General features: G+C 47.4%; 1 protein-coding gene across 4 annotated transcripts in view; it reads right to left on the bottom strand.

The window, feature by feature from the left end:
• kifc1 (kinesin family member C1) overlaps positions 1 to 20,764 on the bottom strand; it is a 59,277-nt gene that overhangs the window by 16,420 nt on the left and 22,093 nt on the right. For all 4 annotated transcript variants that reach the window (XM_063047857.1, XM_063047856.1, XM_063047858.1 and 1 more), the window contains 8 exons: positions 20,338 to 20,494; positions 18,614 to 18,781; positions 13,315 to 13,434; positions 12,703 to 12,819; positions 9,860 to 10,033; positions 5,846 to 6,013; positions 5,089 to 5,227; positions 1,631 to 1,770 (listed from right to left, as the gene is read on the bottom strand). In XM_063047857.1, the coding sequence (XP_062903927.1) occupies positions 1,631 to 1,770; positions 5,089 to 5,227; positions 5,846 to 6,013; positions 9,860 to 10,033; positions 12,703 to 12,819; positions 13,315 to 13,434; positions 18,614 to 18,781; positions 20,338 to 20,494 (1,183 nt within the window). The remainder of the gene's footprint in view (positions 1 to 1,630; positions 1,771 to 5,088; positions 5,228 to 5,845; positions 6,014 to 9,859; positions 10,034 to 12,702; positions 12,820 to 13,314; positions 13,435 to 18,613; positions 18,782 to 20,337; positions 20,495 to 20,764) is intronic.

The raw sequence follows: 20,764 nt of genomic DNA, 5'->3' as shown, positions 1-20,764 counted from the left end.
ACCCCAACACACCACAGCACAGTCCTGCAAGTAGTCAGTCCCTGCAGCACCCAGAGCTGTCCTGGTAAAGAGTCCACAGGGAGGGAACGTGTCAGGGAGCAGGGGGCTGACCCCAACACACCACACCACAGTCCTGCAAGTAGTCAGTCCCTGCAGCACCCAGAGCTGTCCTGGTAAAGGGTCCACAGGGAGGGAACGTGTCAGGGAGCAGGGGGCTGACCCCAACACACCACACCACAGTCCTGCAAGTAGTCAGTCCCTGCAGCACCCAGAGCTGTCCTGGTAAAGAGTCCACAGGGAGGGAACGTGTCAGGGAGCAGGGGGCTGACCCCAACACACCACACCACAGTCCTGCAAGTAGTCAGTCCCTGCAGCACCCAGAGCTGTCCTGGTAAAGGGTCCACAGGGAGGGAACGTGTCAGGGAGCAGGGGGCTGACCCCAACACACCACACTCCTGTAAGTAGTCAGTCCCTGCAGCACCCAGAGCTGTCCTGGTAAAGAGTCCACAGGGAGGGAACGTGTCAGGGAGCAGGGGGCTGACCCCAACACACCACACCACAGTCCTGCAAGTAGTCAGTCCCTGCAGCACCCAGAGCTGTCCTGGTAAAGAGTCCACAGGGAGGGAACGTGTCAGGGAGCAGGGGGCTGACCCCAACACACCACACCACAGTCCTGCAAGTAGTCAGTCCCTGCAGCACCCAGAGCTGTCCTGGTAAAGGGTCCACAGGGAGGGAACGTGTCAGGGAGCAGGGGGCTGACCCCAACACACCACACTCCTGTAAGTAGTCAGTCCCTGCAGCCGCAGTCTACTTCACTTGCACAAATGCCCAGCTGAATCGTCCAATCATCCACTGTCATAGCTACGAGCAGCAACAGCACAGGATCTGGAAACAGAGTTTAACCAGGCAGCCACAGACTATCAGACAGCGAGTATAATCAGTACAGATCGGTAAACTCCCACACAATATTCTTTACGCTAAGGAGTTGCTGTGACCTTGGAACATGAAACACAGATCAGTACAGTGGAGGAACAGACCTTCGGCCCACAATGTTGTGCGGAACTGATTAAATTAGTAATCGAAGGGCCCTCTGCCAACACAAACTCCATATCCACCCCTCTCCCTCACATTCACGTACTTATCCAAATGTCTCTTAAAAGTCTAAACACAAGAGATGGCACAGGTGCTGGAGCAACACATACAGTTAAACTACACACACATAAACGTCTCTACTGTTTCTGCATCTACCACCACCCAGACAGCGCATTCCAGGCACGCACCACTCCGTGTAAAAACACTTGCCTCTCACATCTCCTGTGAAATTCTGCCTCCCAGCTACAATGCATGCCCTCTGGAAATAGACATTTCAACCCTGGGGTAAAGATACCGTCTGTCTACGTCTCTCTTAATCTTATCAACCTCCAGCAGATCCCCCCTTCGCCTCCGCCACTCCAGAGAAGTCAACCCAGCTTTGCTGAATCCCTCATCTTAGCACATGCGCTGGATCCTGGTGAAACTGGTCTGCACCCTCTGGAACACTTGGAAAGGGGAAAGGGAGAAGGGAATGCTCCAGACTGGACCGGGGGATGAGACACAAACAAACCCAACCCACCGTCGTGCTGTGCCTTACCTTGTTGGAGAGCGACATGAAAACACGTCCGAGGCAGGAGAGGCTTGTGTTGATCGCCAGAGCCTCGCGGAGACGTTCACCTTTCGACTGCGATTTAGTCAGGCGCTCACTGCCTGCCAAGTCCACTAGGCACAGGGTCGCTAGGAAAGGGTAAAACAGCAGAGTGAGCAGAAGCTCCAGCACCACACGTCGCCCGGGGCAGCTCCAGGAGGCAAGATGGAGACGGGTACCTGAAGCGAGCTGAGTGGCGTGTACTTTGAGCAGGGAAACGCCAGGACACATCACCTGTGGGAGGTGCCCACTCAGAGTCAGAATGAGAAATGGCTCTGGGTTCTGCTTCACTTCCTTCCCCGATGATTTCCAGCCTGGGTGGACAGGGCCGTGACTGCAACGTGGGAACAGCGGGATACAGAGCTTGCTACGCACCATTAAGTACGTCACAGGTCACGGACTGAGGAGGAAATAATTCATCAGGATCAATTTGCTGAGTCTGTGTTCTGGGGTGATTCAGGTTAGCCAGCATTGTCAGAGTAGCAACACTGGACACAGTAATTCGCTACGTCCCCCGTGCACATCTTTGCACTCCCACTGGTTCACCCTCATTGCCGGAGAAGACAGATTTAGGGAGTGCTCAGTTCTGGTCGGCTCATTATTAGGAAGGACATGGAAGCTTCAGAGAAGGTGCAGAGGAGATTTACCAGGAATAGAGAGCATCTTTTCTGAAGTAACTGAGCTTTGACTCGCGACCAATTCAGACATCAGAAATTTGAAAGGAGGAGATTTGACCAAGTAGAAAGAGGCAGCATCTGATCGCGGCAGCGTAGTACAGCCCTAACCAGCGACCAGTCAGTGTTTGGGATTGATCAGCGAGAGCAAATTAAAGGGAAGCTGAGGCAAGTGCAGCGGCCATCATGAGTGGACAGAGATAGAGTGGTGGTCCTGAGTCTTTAGGCTCTTCGAGGCTTCCATGAGGAGAGGCTTCAGTCAGAGAACTCTGGAAAAGGAGAAAAGCTCAAGGGTCCCTGACAACTGCAAGGAGTACATCCAGCTGCAGCTTCTATCAAACCGTGTCGAGGAGCTGGAGCTGGAGCTGGATGAGCTCCAGATCATTCAGAGGCTGAAGGGGTGATAGACAGGACATACAGAGAGTTAGTTACACCCAAGGTGCAGGACACGGCAAACTGGGCGACAGTCAGGATGGGAAAAGGGGCTAAGGAGCCAGTGTAGTGTAGCCCTGTGGCCATTTTCCTCAACAGATAAACCACTTTACATACTGTCAGGGCGAAATGACCAAACAGAGGAAAGTCACAGTGGTCGGGTGTCTGGCACCAAGTCTGCCTCTGTGACTCAGAAGGGAGGGGAGGAGAGCTGTGGTGAGAGGGGATTCATCAGTTAGGAGAATGGACAGGAGGTTCTGTGGGTGGGAACGAGACTCCCAGATGGTATATTGCCTCCCAGATGCCAGGATCATAGTCATAGTCATACTTTATTGATCCCGGGGGAAATTGGTTTTCGTCACAGTTGCACCATAAATAATAAATAGTAATAAACTCATAAATAGTTGAATAGTAATATGTAAATTATGAAATAAGTCCAGGACCAGCCTATTGGCTCAGGGTGTCTGACCCTCCAAGGGAGGAGTTGTAAAGTTTGATGGCCACAGGCAGGAGTGACTTCCTGTGACGCTCTGTGCTGCATCTGGGTGGAGATCCAAGACATCTTTGGACTGAGTCTGCAGTAGGAAGCAGAACAGCCAGAGATCATGGCTAACGTGGGTACCAATGACATGGGTAGGACGAGTGACGAGATTCTGCAGAGGGAGTCAGGTACCAAGTTAAAGGGTAGGACCTACAGAACAGCCAGAGATTGTGGTCCATGTGGATACCAATGACTTGGGTAGGACGAGTGTAAAGTGTAAGGTGAGAAGTTTAAGTTGAAACTTCTTCACTCAGAGGGTGGTGAGAGTGCGGAATGAACTGCCAGCACAAGTGGTGCATGCGAGCTCGATTTCAACGCTAAGAGAAGTTTGGATAGGTACATGGATGGCCGAGATATGGGAGGGTGATAGTCCTGAAGCAGGTCAATGGGAGTAGGCAGTTTGAATGGTTTTGGCAAGGACTAGATGGGCTGAAAGGCCTGTTTCTGTGCTGTACTTCTCTATGACTCTCAGGTAGGTTTAACAAGCTTGGCATTTACTCTTTGGAGTGAGGCAGGTTGAGAGGGGACTTGAGAGAGGTGTACCGGATGATAAGAGGTATAGATCGAGTGAGCAGCCAAAGACTTTTTCCCAGGGTGAAAATGACTAATACGACGCCACATAATTGTAAGGTGCTGGGGGAAAGTATTGGGGGGTGGGGGGCGAATGTCCGAGGTAAGTTGTTGTTTTAATACAGAGTGGCTGGTGCATGGAACACCCTGCCCGGGTGATGGTAGCGGCAGGTACATTAGGGGCATTTAAGAAGATAAGAACATGGACGAAAGAAAAACAAAGGGTGATGTGAGAGGGGAGGGGGAGATTAATTTTAGAGTCAGTCAAAACACTGGCACAACATCGTGTGCTGAATAATCCAGCACCTGCTTCCAGCGTGGAAACGAGCACTGGATTATTCTGTAGTGTGTTCAGACAGCACTCAGCTACATTCAGAGTGGAATAAATAACTGAGCAAGTAACGGAGAGGGACTGGGAGAAAAAAGAAACTCATGATGAATGAGCAGTGGAAATGGGTGTTTCTGGCCACTGTGGCCTCGAAAGCAGAAATGACAACAGCCACCATCCATCAGCCAACTCAATGACAAATGCTTCAGTTACTCAATGACAGATGGTTCTGTTGAAGCCATCCATCAGAACTGGTTCGATTGAACCACCCATCAGAACTCAATGACAGATGGTTCGATTGAACCACCCATCAAAACTCAATGACAGATGGTTGGGTTTCTCAATGACAGATGGTTCTGTTGAACCACCCATCAGAACTCAATGACCAATAGTTCGGTTTCTCAATGACAGATGGTTCGATTGACCATTCATCAGAACTCAATGACAGATTGTTCGGTTTCTCAATGACAGATGGTTCATTTGACCATCTATCAGAACTCAATGACGGATGGTTCGGTTTCTCAATGACAGATGGTTCGATTACTCAATGACAGATGGTTCGATATGAACCATCCATCAGAACTCAATGACAGATGGTTCAGTTTCTCAATGACCGATGGTTCGGTTTCTCAATGACCGATGGTTCAGTTGAAGCATCCATCAGAATTCAATGACAAATGGTTCGATTACTCAATGACAGATGGTTCGATTGACCATCCATCAGAACTCAATGACAGATGGTTCGGTCGAACCATCCATCAAAACTCAATGACAGATGGTTGAGTTTCTCAATGACAGATGGTTGAGTTTCTCAATGACAGATGGTTCGGTTGAACCCACGCACAATGGGGTAGATACTCACACGTGCACTGCAGACCGTGGGCAGAATCCGTCCCTTCTACGTGCAGCTGGAAGACACTGTGGCTTCGCGAAGAGTGATCATTCATTGCGGTTTTCGCCACTGATCGGTTAGCTTTTGCAATGGCAATCAGTTTGTAGACCTGTGGGGAGAGCAAAGAGCACTTTCACACCAGAACCCAACCACCCACCCCACTGCATCAGTCTCACCATGGAGGTGTTGAACAGTTGAACGAGCAGAGAGCACAAAGAGGAGGTTATTGTGCTCTTGATCCCATTCTGCTGTGCTCACCTGTGACTCTATTCCACTCAATTTAGTGGTCATAGGTGAACCAGAGCAATGTACAGATTTTATTTTTATTTTAGCGATCCAGTGTGGCGTAGGCCCTTCGGGCCATTCGAGCCACACTGCTCTCCCAGCCCCCAACAACCCCAATTAACCCTAACCTAATCATGGAACGAGTTACAATGACCAATTAAGCCACCAGGAACGTGTTTGAACTGTGGAAGGAAAGCGGAGAAACCCCACTCATTCCACGGGAGGGCAGGGCACACAGAGACTCCTTACGGAACAGGGCCGGGACTGAACCCCAAGCTGCAGCTCAGTCTTTGGGGGCAGTGACCAGGCCAGCAGCGGATATGGACACCACGAGCTGCCCAGTGCCTCAGAGACAATGTTCTGTACAACACCCGATCCGTGCTGTGGGAGGAGAAAGGACAGAACACACAAGCAATGCTGGACGGACGGCAGAGATACACACCTCCTCCTGTGTCTCAACACCGACGTACTTGAGGTTCGTCACATGGAGCTGCTGGTTGGTGCTGCTCAGCTGCTTGATCTCATACTCAACGTTCTTCTCCGGCTTTCTGACCAGCAGGTCGCGGATCGTTTCATTGTAGATCTCCAGAAAGCTGACAGTGAACTTGTACTGAAAACGATAGACAGCACTCACAAATAACGAACTTAAGGCCATTAATAATCTAATCATTCACAGAACACAAACGGGCTCTTCAGCCCATCTAGTTCATGCCCAAGTAGTAATGCGTCTCGTCCCATTGAGCACAGCACCTCATACCCCTCCCATGCACGTACCCATCTCACACGCTGGCATCTTGCTCCACACTCACAGCACCCTCTGAGTGACAAAATTTCCCAACACGTCCACTTAAGCATTTCCACTCAGTTCTTTAGGTATGTGAAGAGGAAAAGATTAGTTAAGACCAAAGTTGGGCCCTTGAAGACAGAAATGGGTGAATTTATTATGGGGAACAAAGAAATGGCAGACGAGCTGAACAGGTACTTTCGATCTGTCTTCAGTATGGAAGACACAAACAATCTCCCAGATGTAATAATGGCCCGAGGACCTAAGGTAACGGAGGAACTAAAGGAAAATTCACATTAGGCAGAAAATGGTGTTGGATAGACTGATGGGACTGAAGGCTGATAAATCCCCAGGGCCTGATGGTCTGCATCCCAGGGTACTTAAGGAGGTGGCTCTAAAAGTCGTGGATGCATTGGTAATTATTTTCCAATGTTCTATAGATTCAGGATCAGTTCCTGCGGATTGGCGGGTAGCGAATGTTATCCCACTTTTTAAGAAAGGAGGGAGAGAGAAAACAGACAATTATAGACCAGTTAGCCTGATATCAGTGGTGTAGAAGATGCTGGAATCAATTATAAAAGATGAAATAGCAGCATATTTGGATAGCAGTGGCAGGATCGGTCTGAGTCAGCATGGATTTACAAAGGGGAAATCGTGCTTGACTAATCTGGAATTTTTTGAGAATGTAACTATGGAAATGGACATGGGAAAGCCAGTGGATGTAGTGTACCTGGACTTTCAGAAAGCCTTTGATAAGGTCCCATGTAGGAGGTCAGTGTGCAAAATTAGGGCACATGGTATTGGGGGTAGGGTACTGACATGGATAGAAAATTGGTTGGCAGACAGGAAACAAAGAGTAGGGATTAATGGGTCCTTTTCAGAATGGCAGGCAGTGACTGATGGGGTACCGCAAGGCTCGGTGCTGGGACCACAGCTATTTACAATATACATTAATGATTTAGATGAAGGGATTAAAAGTAACATTAGCAAATTTGCCGATGACACAAAGCTGGGTGGCAGTGTGAAATGTGAGGAGGATGTTATGATAATGCAGGGTAACTTGGACAGGTTGGGTGAGTGGGCAGATGCAGTTTAATGTGGATAAATGTGAGGTTATCCACTTTGGTGGCAAGAACAGGAAGGGAGATTACTATCTGAATGGAGTCAAGTTAGGAAAAGGGGAAGCACAATGAGATCTAGGGGTCCTTGTTCATCAGTCACTGAAAGTAAGCATGCAGGTACAGCAGGCAGTGAAGAAAGCTAATGGCATGTTGGCCTTCATAACACGGGAAGTTGAGTATAGGAGCAAAGAGGTCCTTCTGCAGCTGTACAGGGCCCTGCTGAGACCACACCTGGAGTATTGTGTACAGTTTTGGTCTCCAAATTTGAGGAAGGACATTCTTGCTATTGAGGGAGTGCAGTGTAGGCTCACGAAGTTAATTCCCAGGATGGCGGGACTGTCAAATGTTGAAAGATTGGAGTGACTGGGCTTGTATACACTGGAATTTAGAAGGATGAGAGGGGATCTGGTTGAAACATATAAGATTATTAAGGGATTGGACACGCTAGAGGCAGGAAACATGTTCCCGATGTTGGGGGGAGTCCAGAACAAGAGGTCACAGTTTAAGAATAAGGGGTAGACAATTTAGAACGGAGTTGAGGAAAAACTTTTTCACACAGAGGGTTGTGGTTCTGTGGAATGCTCTGCCTTAGAAGGCAGTGGAGGCCAATTCTCTGGATTCTTTCAAGAAAAAGTTAGATAGAGCTCTTAAAGATAGCAGAGTGAAGGGATATGGGGAGAAGGCAGGAAAAGGGTACTGATTGTGGATGATCAGCCATATCACAGTGAATGGTGGTGCTGGCTCGAAGGGCTGAATAGCCTACTCCTGCACCTATTGTCTATTGTCACTTAAATATTCCACTTTTCGGCCTGAACACATGACCTTAGGTCGTAGTCCCAACCAACCTCAGTACAGAAAGCCTGCTTGCATTTACCTATCTATACCACTCAAAGCTCTATTGAATCTCTCCACAATCCTCTACTGGCGTTGCCAGGAGAAAACCTGATGTAGAAGTGTGGTTAATGGTGAGACGAAAGGCCCTTCAGCCCACACATTTATACTGACCATCCTCCCCAAGTGAAGGAAGCCCTCTGCTACATCTTGTTGATTTAAGAGTTTATCTGAAACCTGGCACTTTTCCCTCGGTGAGGAACGTTGAAGCTGATCATTTCTCACTTCTTGGACAGTGGGTGGTGGTGGTGGGGGGAGAGATACCATCTCCATCTTCCTGTTTCAGACACCATCTATAGGGAGGGGTTTGGAGATCACACACAGTCTGGGGGGGAGGGGAGTTTGCATCAAATTTATCAGCGTTCTATTCCAGCTGCCATTGCTCTGACCATCAAACAATGTGATTGACGTCAATTAGAAGTCTTCTCAGTAACTCTGCTTGGTAAATGACACCTCCGTATGGACAATGGACACAATTAACAGCAAGGACCCGATAACCACTCTCTGCAGTAAGTAACGGTCATAGTCTGCTGATCTGCAACCATACCAAGCTTTCTATCACAAGGCAATGGTGGACCCGAGCTCTGACCTCTTGTGTGGACCATGTTAAAATCCTTGTTCTTCTACATCAAACATTGCCCTCAGGAATTGGTTGCCTCTCCAAACACAGGGTCTACAACCAAAAAGCTCTGCTAACCATCTTTGATTCGTAGTTCCCATGCCTAGTGTGGATCGACCCTCGCTCAATACCTTCCTTAGTTTTCAGCTGAGAGGCCTGGAGCCAGATTCGATGCCCTCCAGTCACCAGCACCTCAGCTGAATACAAGTACACGGACGGGAGGGCTATGAAGGGAAATGGCCCGGGTGAAGGGCAATGGGACTAGGCATAGATTAGATGGGTCTTGTTTCCGTGCTGTAGTGTTCTCTGACCCTGAAATTTCCTGACTCCCGGAGATTTAATCCTCTGAGATATGAAATCTCTTTTCAATTGTTCATTCTCGTTGTGAACATGGAACAGCACAGTGCACCCACGATGATGTGCGGACCTTTAAACCACTCCAAGATCAGTCTGACTTTTCCTATCATCCAGGTTCCCCATCCCAAATGCCACTGTATTTCCTGCCACCACCTCCAGCACGGCATTCCACACACACACCACTCTGTATGAAAACTGATCTCTGACGTCCCAGCTACTCTTTTCATGAAACACCCACTCTGATCTGCCTTTGTCACCCTGGGGAAAAGTCTCTGGTCATTCACTCATCTAAGCCTTGCATTTTCCTACAGAATGTAGCCCTGAAGTCTTTATGAATTTATGACTTTTGTTAAATGTAATGTGGCAAAGTGGAAACTGTATGATTCCAGAGTGCTTTGCAGCTCATTCAAGACAGATACGGGATTATTTAGGAATACAGTTAGGGATGGAATAACCTCAGAGACATGAAATTGATGAAATTACTGTACTCTAGACATAAAAATAATCTGTTTTGAGCTGTAAGCTACCTACCAATGACTTAACATGTAGACTTCCTTTGCAAGTAATAAATGCGCACATAATTTGATCTGTTCGTGTTTGTTGTAGTCTGTCACTGTATATTTAGAAGACCTAGCTGAACAGCACACGACAATGGTGAACATAGGGAGACGCATGCCAACTCACCACCCATCCCATGCTCTCCAGTCTGTGTGCAGTGGTGAAGAGCTGGTCGACAGCTCGTGGGATCATCCCCTTCGTGTCCCGTGTGAAGTTATCAGGTCCCTCCATTGTATAGGTCTTGCCACTGCCCGTTTGACCATAGGCAAAGATGCACACATTGTATCCATCTAGAGCAGACTGAAAGAGAAAGGCAGACAAGGTTACAGCAGGGCAAATAATTAGACTAATTCTACTGCAGATGGTCCGAGCCTGGCTGTGAAAGGAGGACACGGCTGGTAACCCCATCCTGTAAATACCCGAACTACAGAAACACCAGCAGAGGCTGCAAAGTCCTCATCCTGGAGAGAGGAAGGATCTTTACCTGGAAGACACATGAAGTCATGTGGTGAAAGGGCAAGTTACGGCCTGTTGGACAGAGCTGCTATACTTGTGCCACAGTAGGCGTGACTGGTTTAACAAGAAATAATTAGACAGATTCAAATCCATTCCGTCATTATCTCGGGCACACAACTCTGGCGCCAATTAGAGAATTCCAAATCATATCATTTCAGATTGGGAACCTATTCCACCTCCAATGAAATTCATGCAGAACATCGTAACTACGTGGCATCACTGAAGGTGGAATAATCTCCAAATCTTCATTTGCTATACACTGCGTGGTCACTATCATTTTTATTTACAGGTTCTGGCACAGAACAGGCCCTTCCCTCAACAAGCACAGCAACTGACCTATTTAACACTAACCTAACCACAGGAGAAATTAACCCTTCCTAACCAGTGTGATTCTGTGCTCTGGGAGGAAACGGGAGCACCAGAGGAAACACAGACGGTCACGGGGGTGACATACAAACTCCTTACGGATGGAGGCGGAATTGAACATCCCAAGCTGTGGTGGTGTCGTGCTCACAATTACTCTACCGCGGCAGTTAGCACGACGCCATTACAGCTCAGGGCTCTACCTGTACACCCCCTCGTAAATACAAATATCTCATCAGCCAATCATGAAAGCATGCAAACACAGTCAAGAAGTTTAGTTGTAGTTCAGACCAAACATCAGAAGTGGGAGAAGATGTGATCTAAGTGACGTTGACGGGAATGATTGCTGGTGCCAGATGGGGTAGTTTCAGTAAGACCGAGCAGGGTTGGTCTTACACAGTGAACGGTAGGGCTCTGAGGAGTGTGGTAGGTCAAAGAGATCTGGGAATACAGATCCATAATTCATTGAAAGTGGCATCACAGGTAGATAGGGTTGTAAAGAAATTGGCCTTCATAAATCAGAATATTGAGTACAGGAGATGGGATGTTATGTTGAAGTTGTATAAGACATTGGTGAGGCCTAATTTGCAGTATTGTGTGCAGTTTGGTCACCTATTGACAGGAAAGATATAAATAAGGTTAAAAGAGTATGGAAACCTTACAAGGATGTTGCCAGGTCTGGAGGACCTGAGTTATAAGGAAAATTGAATACATTAGGACTTCATTCCTTAGTGCGTAGAGTAGATTGAGAGGAGATTTGATAGAGGTATACAAAATTATGAGGGATATAGAGGTGTAATACAGACAGGCTTTTTCCACTAAGGTTGGGTAGGACTACAACCAGAGGCAATAGGTTAAGGGTGAAAGGTGAAAAGTTTAAGGGAAACACAAGAGGAAACTTCTTCACTCAGAGGGTCTTGAGAGTGTGGAATGAGCTGCCAGCACAAGTGGTGCATGCAAACTCGATTTCAACATTTAAGTTTAGTTTGGATTGGTACATGGATGGTAGGGTATTGGAGGGCTGTGGTCCTGGTGCTGGTCGATGGCAGTAGGTAGTTTAAACGGTTTCGGTATGGACGAGATGGACTGAATAGCCTGTTCCTAAGCAGTACTTTCCTACAACGCTAGTACAGTGATGTGAGGAAGAGCAACACGTTGAAACTTGAAGTGGATTGGGTGTATGGTACAGTACTACCCATGGCTTGTTGAAGGGTGACTATTGACACTGAACGAGCAGTACAAATGCAGAGTCCCGGAAATCAGCGTCACAGGTACACAGGGTGATAAGGTGGCTTCTTGTCTGATCAGTTAGTATATAGTACAGTAATATTCATTCCTTGTTGAAGGGTGACCGTTAACGTTGAACAAGAGCAGTACAAATGCAGAGTCCCGGAAATCAGCGTCACAGGTGCACAGGGTGATAAGGTGGCTTCTCGCCTACTGGCCCTCATCAGTCAGGGCATTGAGTGCAAAAGGTGGGATGTTGTTCTGCAGTTGTAAAGTGAACGATGCCATTAAGCTGAAGTGCAGGAAAGATTTACAAAGGTATTGTAAGGACTCGAGGGACTGGGTTACAGAGAGAGACTGGACAGGTTAGGAACACAGAGGTCTGAGGGGTGATCTTATAGAGGAGTATAACGACATGAGAGGCAGAGATATGGTGAATGTTCACAGTCTTTTCCCCAGGGCCTTGAGGGCAGAGGTTTGGTGAGAGGGGAAAAAATTAGTAGGAAGTTGAAGGGTGAAACTTTTCAGCAGAGTGCCAGACGAGGTGGTTGATAATAATATACAAGAAACACCTTCACGGTACATGGATTGGAAAGGTTTACACTGGGATGCGGGTAAATGGGCACCGTGCTCTAATTTGTCTAAGCTGCCGGAGTGGTCTGTTTCTGTGCAGTATGACTGAAATGATTGCAGCCACATTAGAACAAACCCTTGAACAGTACAAAATTCAACTGTATCAGCACTTTGCTCATTTACCCAGCCCCTGGTCTCCAGTTTGCATGCAGCATGTCAAATCATCCCCTGCTGTCAAGTGTCAAGTCACTACGTACAGCAAGTGTGAATGGTGAACGTGCCTACATTACCTGTACTAGCTGAGAGATATCTTCAAACACTTCTTCCTGCTTCGCCACTGGCTGGAAAACGCGGTCGAAACTGAAGTTATATTTCGCATCTTCCTTGCGGTTGTGCCCAGTGCGAGCCTTTCGGAGCAGGAGGAAGATTGAAGAAGTTCAGTGTATAACACAGCAGAAGAGCTGAAGACCAAAGCTTAGCCCTCAGCTCTCTCAGGTGCAGTTTCAATCCCATGATTGAACTTTGTACCGCAGCTTTGCACAACTACCTCTAACAATTAACCCCAGAAATATGGAATATAACAGTACAGGCCCCTCAGCCCACAATGTTGTGCCAACCCTTTAACCTACTCAGAGCAATCTAACCTTTCCCTCCCGCATACACCTCCACGTCTCTACACTCTAGCACCCATGTGCTTAACGGTCAGGAACATGCAGCGAATGTGAACAAGCCCTAGTTGTTCCAGTCCTCAGCACTAACTGGTTTGACGTGTAACACCAGTGCACAACGGTCAGTGGCCAGCCTTCGTCTGTGGCTATTCTCAACCCTCCAGGCCAAGCATCATGGTGACACTGCGCTTCACAGCCTTATGGGCAGTGTACACAGCTTAAGCTTAATCTTACCTCTTGCTTCAACAGGGTAATCACCTTCTCATCACTGGGCAAGAACTGAATATGCGCCATGTTGCTATCTCCATCCAGCTCCAGGAGTGGCCGGACTCTGCAGATGACACGAATGTTCCCCTGCAGGGAGCACAACAGACAGAAGCATCATCGGCTGTGCACTGCACAGAGAGAAAGAGTACAGAAATGTCACTGGCTGTATACCAATATATCCTTCCTCAAAACCTTACTGGTTTTGGAGGTGGTTCACCAGATTGACTCCAGAGATGGGTTTAACTTAATTGAGTTGCCTGAATTACAGTACTTGCTGGAATTCAGAAGGATGAGAGGAGATCTTATAGAAACATAATTTTATAATTATGAAAGGGATAGATAAGATAGAGGCAGGAAAGTTGTTTCCACTGGTAGGTGAGAACTAGGGGACATAGCCTCAAGATTTAAGGGAGTAGATTTAGGACGGAGATGAGGAGAAACTGCTTTTCCCAGAGAGTGGTGAATCTGTGGAATTCTCTGCCCAATGAAGCAGTGGAGGTTGCCTCAGTAAATATAAGACCAGGTTGGATAGATTTTTTCATAGTAGGGGAATTAAGGGTTACAGGGAAAAGGCAGGTAGGTGGAGACCAGTCCATTATCTGTGATCTTATTGAATGGCAAAGCAGGCTCGATGGGCCAGATGGCCTACTCCTGCTCCTATCCCTTATATTCTTAGGTTTAAGGAAACTTTAAGGAACATATTTGTAAAGATTTTTCCCATCCAGCTCTTAAGGGATTTCCAATCAATATGTGGAAAGTTAGAATCACCTACTATAACAACCATGTTTCCTGCAACAGTCTGCTCTCTCCCTACAAACTTGTTTCTCTAAGTCCCACAGACTGTTGGGTGGTCTCCACGACACCAATGTTGTCCAAGGGAAGGGCATTAAGACCCATACAGCTTGGCACCAGTGTCGTCGCAGAGCAATGTGTGATTAAGTGTCTTGCTCAAGGACACAACACGTTCCCTCGGCTGGGGCTTGAACTCACGACCTTCAGGTCGCTAGTCCAATGCCTTAACCACTTGGTCATGTGCCCACTTTAATAGAGCCCCATTAACATGGTCATACCTTTCTTATTCCTCAGTTCCACCCACAATGCCCCTGTAAACAATCTTTCCAATCTGTCTTGACTGAGCACTGCTATGACGTTTTCCTTAACTAGTAACGCCACCTCTAGTAATGCACAATAAACATGCAGACTATTTTCTAAACGGGGAGAAAATCCAAAAATCTGAGATGCAAAGGGACTTGGGAGTCCTTGTGCAGATCACCCTAAAGATTAACTTGCAGGTCAAGTCAGTGGTGAGGAAGGCAAATGCAATGTTAGCATTCATTTCAGGAGGTCTAGAATACAAGAACAGGGATGTGATGCTGAGGCTTTATAAGGCACTGGTGAAGTCTCACCTTGAGTATTGTGAACAGTTTTGAGCTCCTCGTCTAAGAAAAGATGTGCTGATATTGGAGAGGGTCCGGAGGAGGTTCACAAGGATGATTCCATGAATTAAAGGGTTGTCATACGAGGAATGTTTGATGGCTCTGGGTCCGTATTCAGAAGGATGAGGAGAGATCTCATTGAAATCTTTTGAATGTTGAAAGGCCTAGACCCTGGGCAGAGATCCTCATCACTCACGACACACAGACAAACACACACACACCCAGACAGTAGTAAAGCTGTGGTCTACAAATTGCAATGGGAGATAGGAAAAGCATACCAAATGGGCAATAGTCATGGGGGATTTCAATATGCAGGTAGATTGGGAAAATCAGGTTGATGCTGGATTCCAGGAGGGGGATTTCTAGAGTGCCTTGAAGATGGCTTTTGAGAGCAGCTCATGGTTGAGCCCACTCATAGACATAGAAAACCTACAGCACAAAAGGGACCCTTCAGCCAACAGTGCTGTGCTGAACATGAAGCTCCATGTACCTGTCGAGGAGTCTCTTAAAAGACTTTATCGTATCAGCTTCCACCACCTTTGCCGGCAGCCCATTCCACGCACTCATCACTCTCTGTGTAAAAAACATACCCCTGACATCCCCTCAGTACCTACTTCCAAGCACCTAAAAACTGTGCCCTCTCGTGTTAGTCATTTCAGCCCTGGGAAAAAGCCTCTGACTATCCACATGATCAATGCCTCTCATCATCTTATACACCTCTATCAGGTCACCTCTCATCCTCCGTTGCTCCAAGGAGAAAAGGCCAAGTTCACTCAACCTATTCTCATAAGGCATGCTCCCCAATCCAGGCAACATCCTTGTAAATCTCCTCTGCACTCTTTCTATAGTTTCCACATTCTTCTTGTAGTGAGGCGACCAGAACTGAGCACAATACTCCAAGTATGGTCTGACCAGGGTCCTATATAGCTGCAACATAGCTCTCGGCTCCTAAACTCAATCCCACGATTGATAAAGGCCAATACACCGTATGCCTTCTTAACCACAGAGTCAACCTGCACATCAGCTTTGAGCGTCGTATGGACTCAGACCCCAAGATCCCTCTGATCCTCCACACTGTCAAGAGTCTTACCATTAATACCATATTCTGCCATCATTTTTGACCTACCAAAATGAATCACCTCATAATTTCATGGACTATCTCTACTCCCTTTCTTGAATAAGGGAACAACATCTACAACCCTCCAATCCTCGGGAACCTCTCCCGTCCCCATTGATGATGCAAAGATCATTGCTAGAGGCTCAGCAATCTCCTCCCTTGCCTCCCACAGTACCCTGGGGTACATTTCATCTGGTCCCAGCAATTTATCCAACTTGATGCTTTCCAAAAGCTCCAGCACATCCTCTTCTTTAATATTTAAATGCTCAAGCTTTTCTGTCCACTGTAAGTCATCCCTACAATCACCAAGATGCTTTTCCATGGTGAATATTGAAGCAAAGTATTCATTAACTACCTCTGCTATCTCCTCCGGTTCCATACACACTTTCCCACTGTCACACTTGATCGGTCCTATTCTCTCACGTCTTATCCTCCTGCTCTTCACATACATGTAGAATGCCTTGGGGTTTTCCTTAATCCTGCCCGCCAAGGCCTTCTCATGGCCTCTTCTCACTCTCCAAAATTTCATTCTGAAGCTCCTTCCTATTAGCCTTATAATCTTCTAGATCTCTGTCATTACCTAGTTTTCTGAACCTTTCGTAAGCTTTTCTTTTCTTCTCTTCTTGACTAGATTTACAAAAGCTTTTGTACACTACAGTTCCTGTACCCTACCATCCTTTCCCTGTCTCATTGGAACGTACCTATGCAGAACTCCACACAAATATCCCCTGAATATCTGCCTCATTTCTGCCGTACATTTCCCTGAGAACATCTGTTCCCAATTTATGCTTCCATGTTCCTGCTCGGTATCTTCATATTTCCCCTTACTCCAATTAAACACTTTCCTAACTTGTCTGTTCCTATCCCTCTCCAATACTATGGTAAAGGAGATAGAATTGTGATCACTATCTCCAAAATGCTCTCCCACTGAGAGATCTGACACCTGACCAGGTTCATTTCCCAATACCAGATCAAGTACAGCCTCTCCTCTTGTAGGCTTATCTACATATTGTGTCAGGAAACCTTCCTGAATACACCCAACAAACTCCACCCCATCAAAACCCTTCACTCTAGGGGGATGCCAATCAATATTTGGGAAATTAAAATCTCCCACCACAACAACCCTGTTATTATTACACCTTTCCAGAACCTGTCTCTCTATCTGCTCCTCGATGTTCCTGTTACTATTGGGTGGTCTATAAAAAACATCCAGTAGTTATTGACCCCTTCCTATTCCTAACTTCCACCCACAGAGACTCCGTAGACAATCCCTCCATGACTTCCTCCTTTTCTGCAGCCGTGACACTATCTCTGATCAGCAGTACCACGCCCCCACCTCTTTAGCCTCCCTCCCTGTCCTTCCTGAAACATCTAAAGCCTGGCACTCTAAGTAACCGTTCCTTCCCCTGAACCATCCAAGTCTCTGTAATGACCACAACATCATAGCTCCAAGTACTGATCCATGCTCTGAGCTCATCCACTTTGTTCATGATGTTTCTTGGATTAAAATAGACATCTCAAACCTTCAGTCTGAGTGCATCCCTTCTCTATCACCTGCCTAACCTCCCTCTCACACTCACTACAAGCTTTTCCTATTTGTGAGCCAACCTCCCCTTCCTCAGTCTCTTCAGTTCAGTTCCCACCCCCCAGCAGTTCTAGTTTAAACTCTCCCCAATAGCCTAAGCAAACCTCTCCACCAGGATATTGGTTCCCCTGGGATTCAAGCGCAACTCATCCTTTTTGTACAGGTCACGCCTGCCCCCAAAGAGGTCCCAATGATCCAGAAATCTGAATCCCTGCCCCCTGATCCAATCCCTCAGCCACACGTTTGTCCTCCACTTCACTCTATTCATATACTCATTGTCAAGTGGCACAGGCAGTAATCCAGAGATTATTACCTTTGAGGTCCCGATTCTCAGCCTCTTTCCTAACTCCCTTTAGTCTGTTTTCAGGACCTCCTCCATTTTCCTATCTATGTCATTGGTACCAATATGTACCACAACCTCTGGCTGTTCTCCTTCCCACTTCAGGATATCGTGGACACGATCAGAAACATCCCAGACCCTGGCACCTGGGAGGCGAACTAACATCTGTGTTTCTTTCCTGCATCCAGAGTCCCCTGTCAATGCTGCCTTCTTCCTTTCCCCACCCTTCTGAGCTACAGGGCCAGACTCTGTGCCAGAGATGCAGCTACTGTTTCTTCCCCCAGGTAGGCTGTCCCCCCCAGACAGTACTCAAACAGGAGTACTTATTGTTAAGGGGGACACCCACAGGGGTACTCTCTAGTATCTGACTCTAGCCCTTCCCTCTCCTTACTGTTATCCATATAGCTGTCTCCCAAGGCCCCGGTGTGACTACTTGCCTGTAACTTCCCTCTATCACCTCCTCACTCTCCCTGACCAGACGAAGGTCATCGAGCTGCAGCTCCAGTTCCCTAACTTGGTCCCTAAGGAGCTGTAGCTCGACGCACCTGGCGCAGATGTGGCCGTCCGGCCTTCCATTTTGTGAGAATCACTGCACTTACTCATCCAGGCAGTCCTGGCTCATGGCCTCAAATATAAAGCAGGTCAGGGGAACCACCAGCCCTTGCAGGCTCTCCTGCTTTTCCCCTACACAGAGGTGCAGTGAATTCAATTCCATCCCCAATTCGTCAAGGATTACAAGGTCCTCCTTGGGCGAGTGGAAGTGCCACGACTGCTTGGACCCACTGTACCTTCAGCTCTTGTACTGTATTGTGCAGTCGCCGTCTTTCCAGCTCCAGATTTGTAAGTGTCTGCTCCATACTTTGTAGTTTATCTGCCTGACTGGCAATGATCTTCTGCTGTTCCTCCAGACACTCAGTCTTCTGCACGAGCTCCTCCTCTTTGCAGGATAGCGTGGCCTGGACAGGAGAGCAATATGGCTAATCAGCATTGTAGTTGTACACATTCACAGACATGATGCATGCCGTCTGGTCACAGAAACACGGCAAAAACACAAGAGATTCTGCAGGTGCTGGAAACCCGAGGCAACACACACAAAATGCTGGAGGAAATCAGCAGGTCCATCTGTGGCAATGAATAAACTGTTAAGGTTTCGGACCAAGACCTTTCTTTAGGACTGGAAAGGAGGGGGAAAGATGCCAGAATAAAAAGACGGGGGAGGGGAAGGAGGATAGCGAAAAGATGATAGGTGAAGCCAGGAGGGTGGGAAGGGTAAAGGACTAGGGAATAAGTTATCTGATAAGAGACAAGTGTGGAGAAAGGGAAAGGTGGGGGGCCGGGGGAAGTGATACGCAGATGAGAGGAACACAGAGTGAGGGGAGAAAAATCAAAAGGAGAAATCGATATCCATGCGATGAGGTCGAAGGCTACCCAGACAGAATAAGGTGTTGCTCCTGCATCATGAAGATGGCTTCATTGAGGCACAAGAGGAGGAAATAGCATAGAGTTAGCAACACCTGAAATCTCTCCTAACAGTATCAGCACCAAATCTAAAGGTAATATTGGCAATTCCACCTACTTACAGCTCGGTAACTCAAAACACAACAAGGTGCAGAGTTTGAACCCCAAAAGGATTTTGCACAGGCCACAAGCAGTTCCAGATACTCATCTGATGTCACTTGTAAATGAGATTTGGGAAAGGCACAAGCTTCACATGGGGAAAGTTACAAGTCGCTGGAGATTGTGGAAGATTCTGCACCGTCTCTCTAAATGGAACCGTTGAGAATTTGAGTCAGATTTCCGCAGGCTGCATTTGTTAACAGAGTACAGAAGGTGATCAAATCAGAAGGGTAAGGCTTGCTTTGGCTGAAGGGCCACATCTCACCTGCAAGACCATAGGACACAGGAGCAGAATGAGGCCACTCAGCCCATCGAGTCTGCTCCACCATTCCATCAGGGCTGATTTATTTTCAACCCCACTCTCCTGTCTCCTCCCCATTACCTTTGACTCCTGACTAATCAAGAATCTAGCACCCTCTGCTTTAAATATACCCAATGACGTGGCCTCTGCAGCCATCTGTGGCAATGATTCCAGTTTCTCCAGCCTCTGGCCAAGGACAACTGGAATGTCCAAAGAATCAATCTTCCTCCTCCAGAGGGGCATCACGTTTAACTCTTCTTCCCTAAATCTTTTTCATCCTTCCCTCTGAACTCACTGTAGATACCTCCAGGGCCACCCACACCTCACCTGCTACTTAACACCCCACTCAGGCATCCTACTCTCTAATCATCTTAATCCTTCCTTAATTGCCCCATGATTCTCTCTGTACTGACTCCAGCTAACACCTTCTCCAATCTTCACACACTGTTCAACAGCAAAGTATCAGGCCTGGACCAGAATGAGCCAAGCCAGGTGTTTCTAGAGGATAGATTTAAGGTCCCCTACTCCTACCCTTCATTTGGCTGAGGAATGGAAGGGGAAATGTTATCTAAACACCCAGAAGTGTGACATTACCTTTAACGCTTTGACCACAGCGGAGAGTTCTTCAGCTTCAGCAGTTAAAGTGCTGAGTTGAGTGTCGCGGAGTTGTAACAGCTCCTGTAGGGCAGCGTTCTCTCGTCGGTACTTCTCCAACTCCAAACTTGTGCTCTGCACCAGAGGCTCCAGTAACCTGAACAGAATGATCAGAACAACACTCTGCCACATCCACTAACACTAGGAGAACGTTTAAAAGATAAAGACTCCGTGATTATCCTCCCCTCTGACACAAGGCTCATCTTCAGCGATGACAGCTGGAGTACCTTCTAGAACATGGAACAGTACCGTATAGGATCAGGCCATCTGCCCCACAATGATGTGCCAAACTAAATTAGCAATTAAATGGCCAACTATTGTAACCCCTCTGCCAGCACAATGTCTATATCTTTCCACTTTCCTCATA

Source organism: Mobula hypostoma, chromosome 5, assembly GCF_963921235.1.
Source record: "Mobula hypostoma chromosome 5, sMobHyp1.1, whole genome shotgun sequence".
Taxonomy (NCBI): domain Eukaryota; kingdom Metazoa; phylum Chordata; class Chondrichthyes; order Myliobatiformes; family Myliobatidae; genus Mobula; species Mobula hypostoma.
Note: the sequence above shows the minus strand (reverse complement) of the source record. Positions and strands in the feature narration are given on the sequence as shown.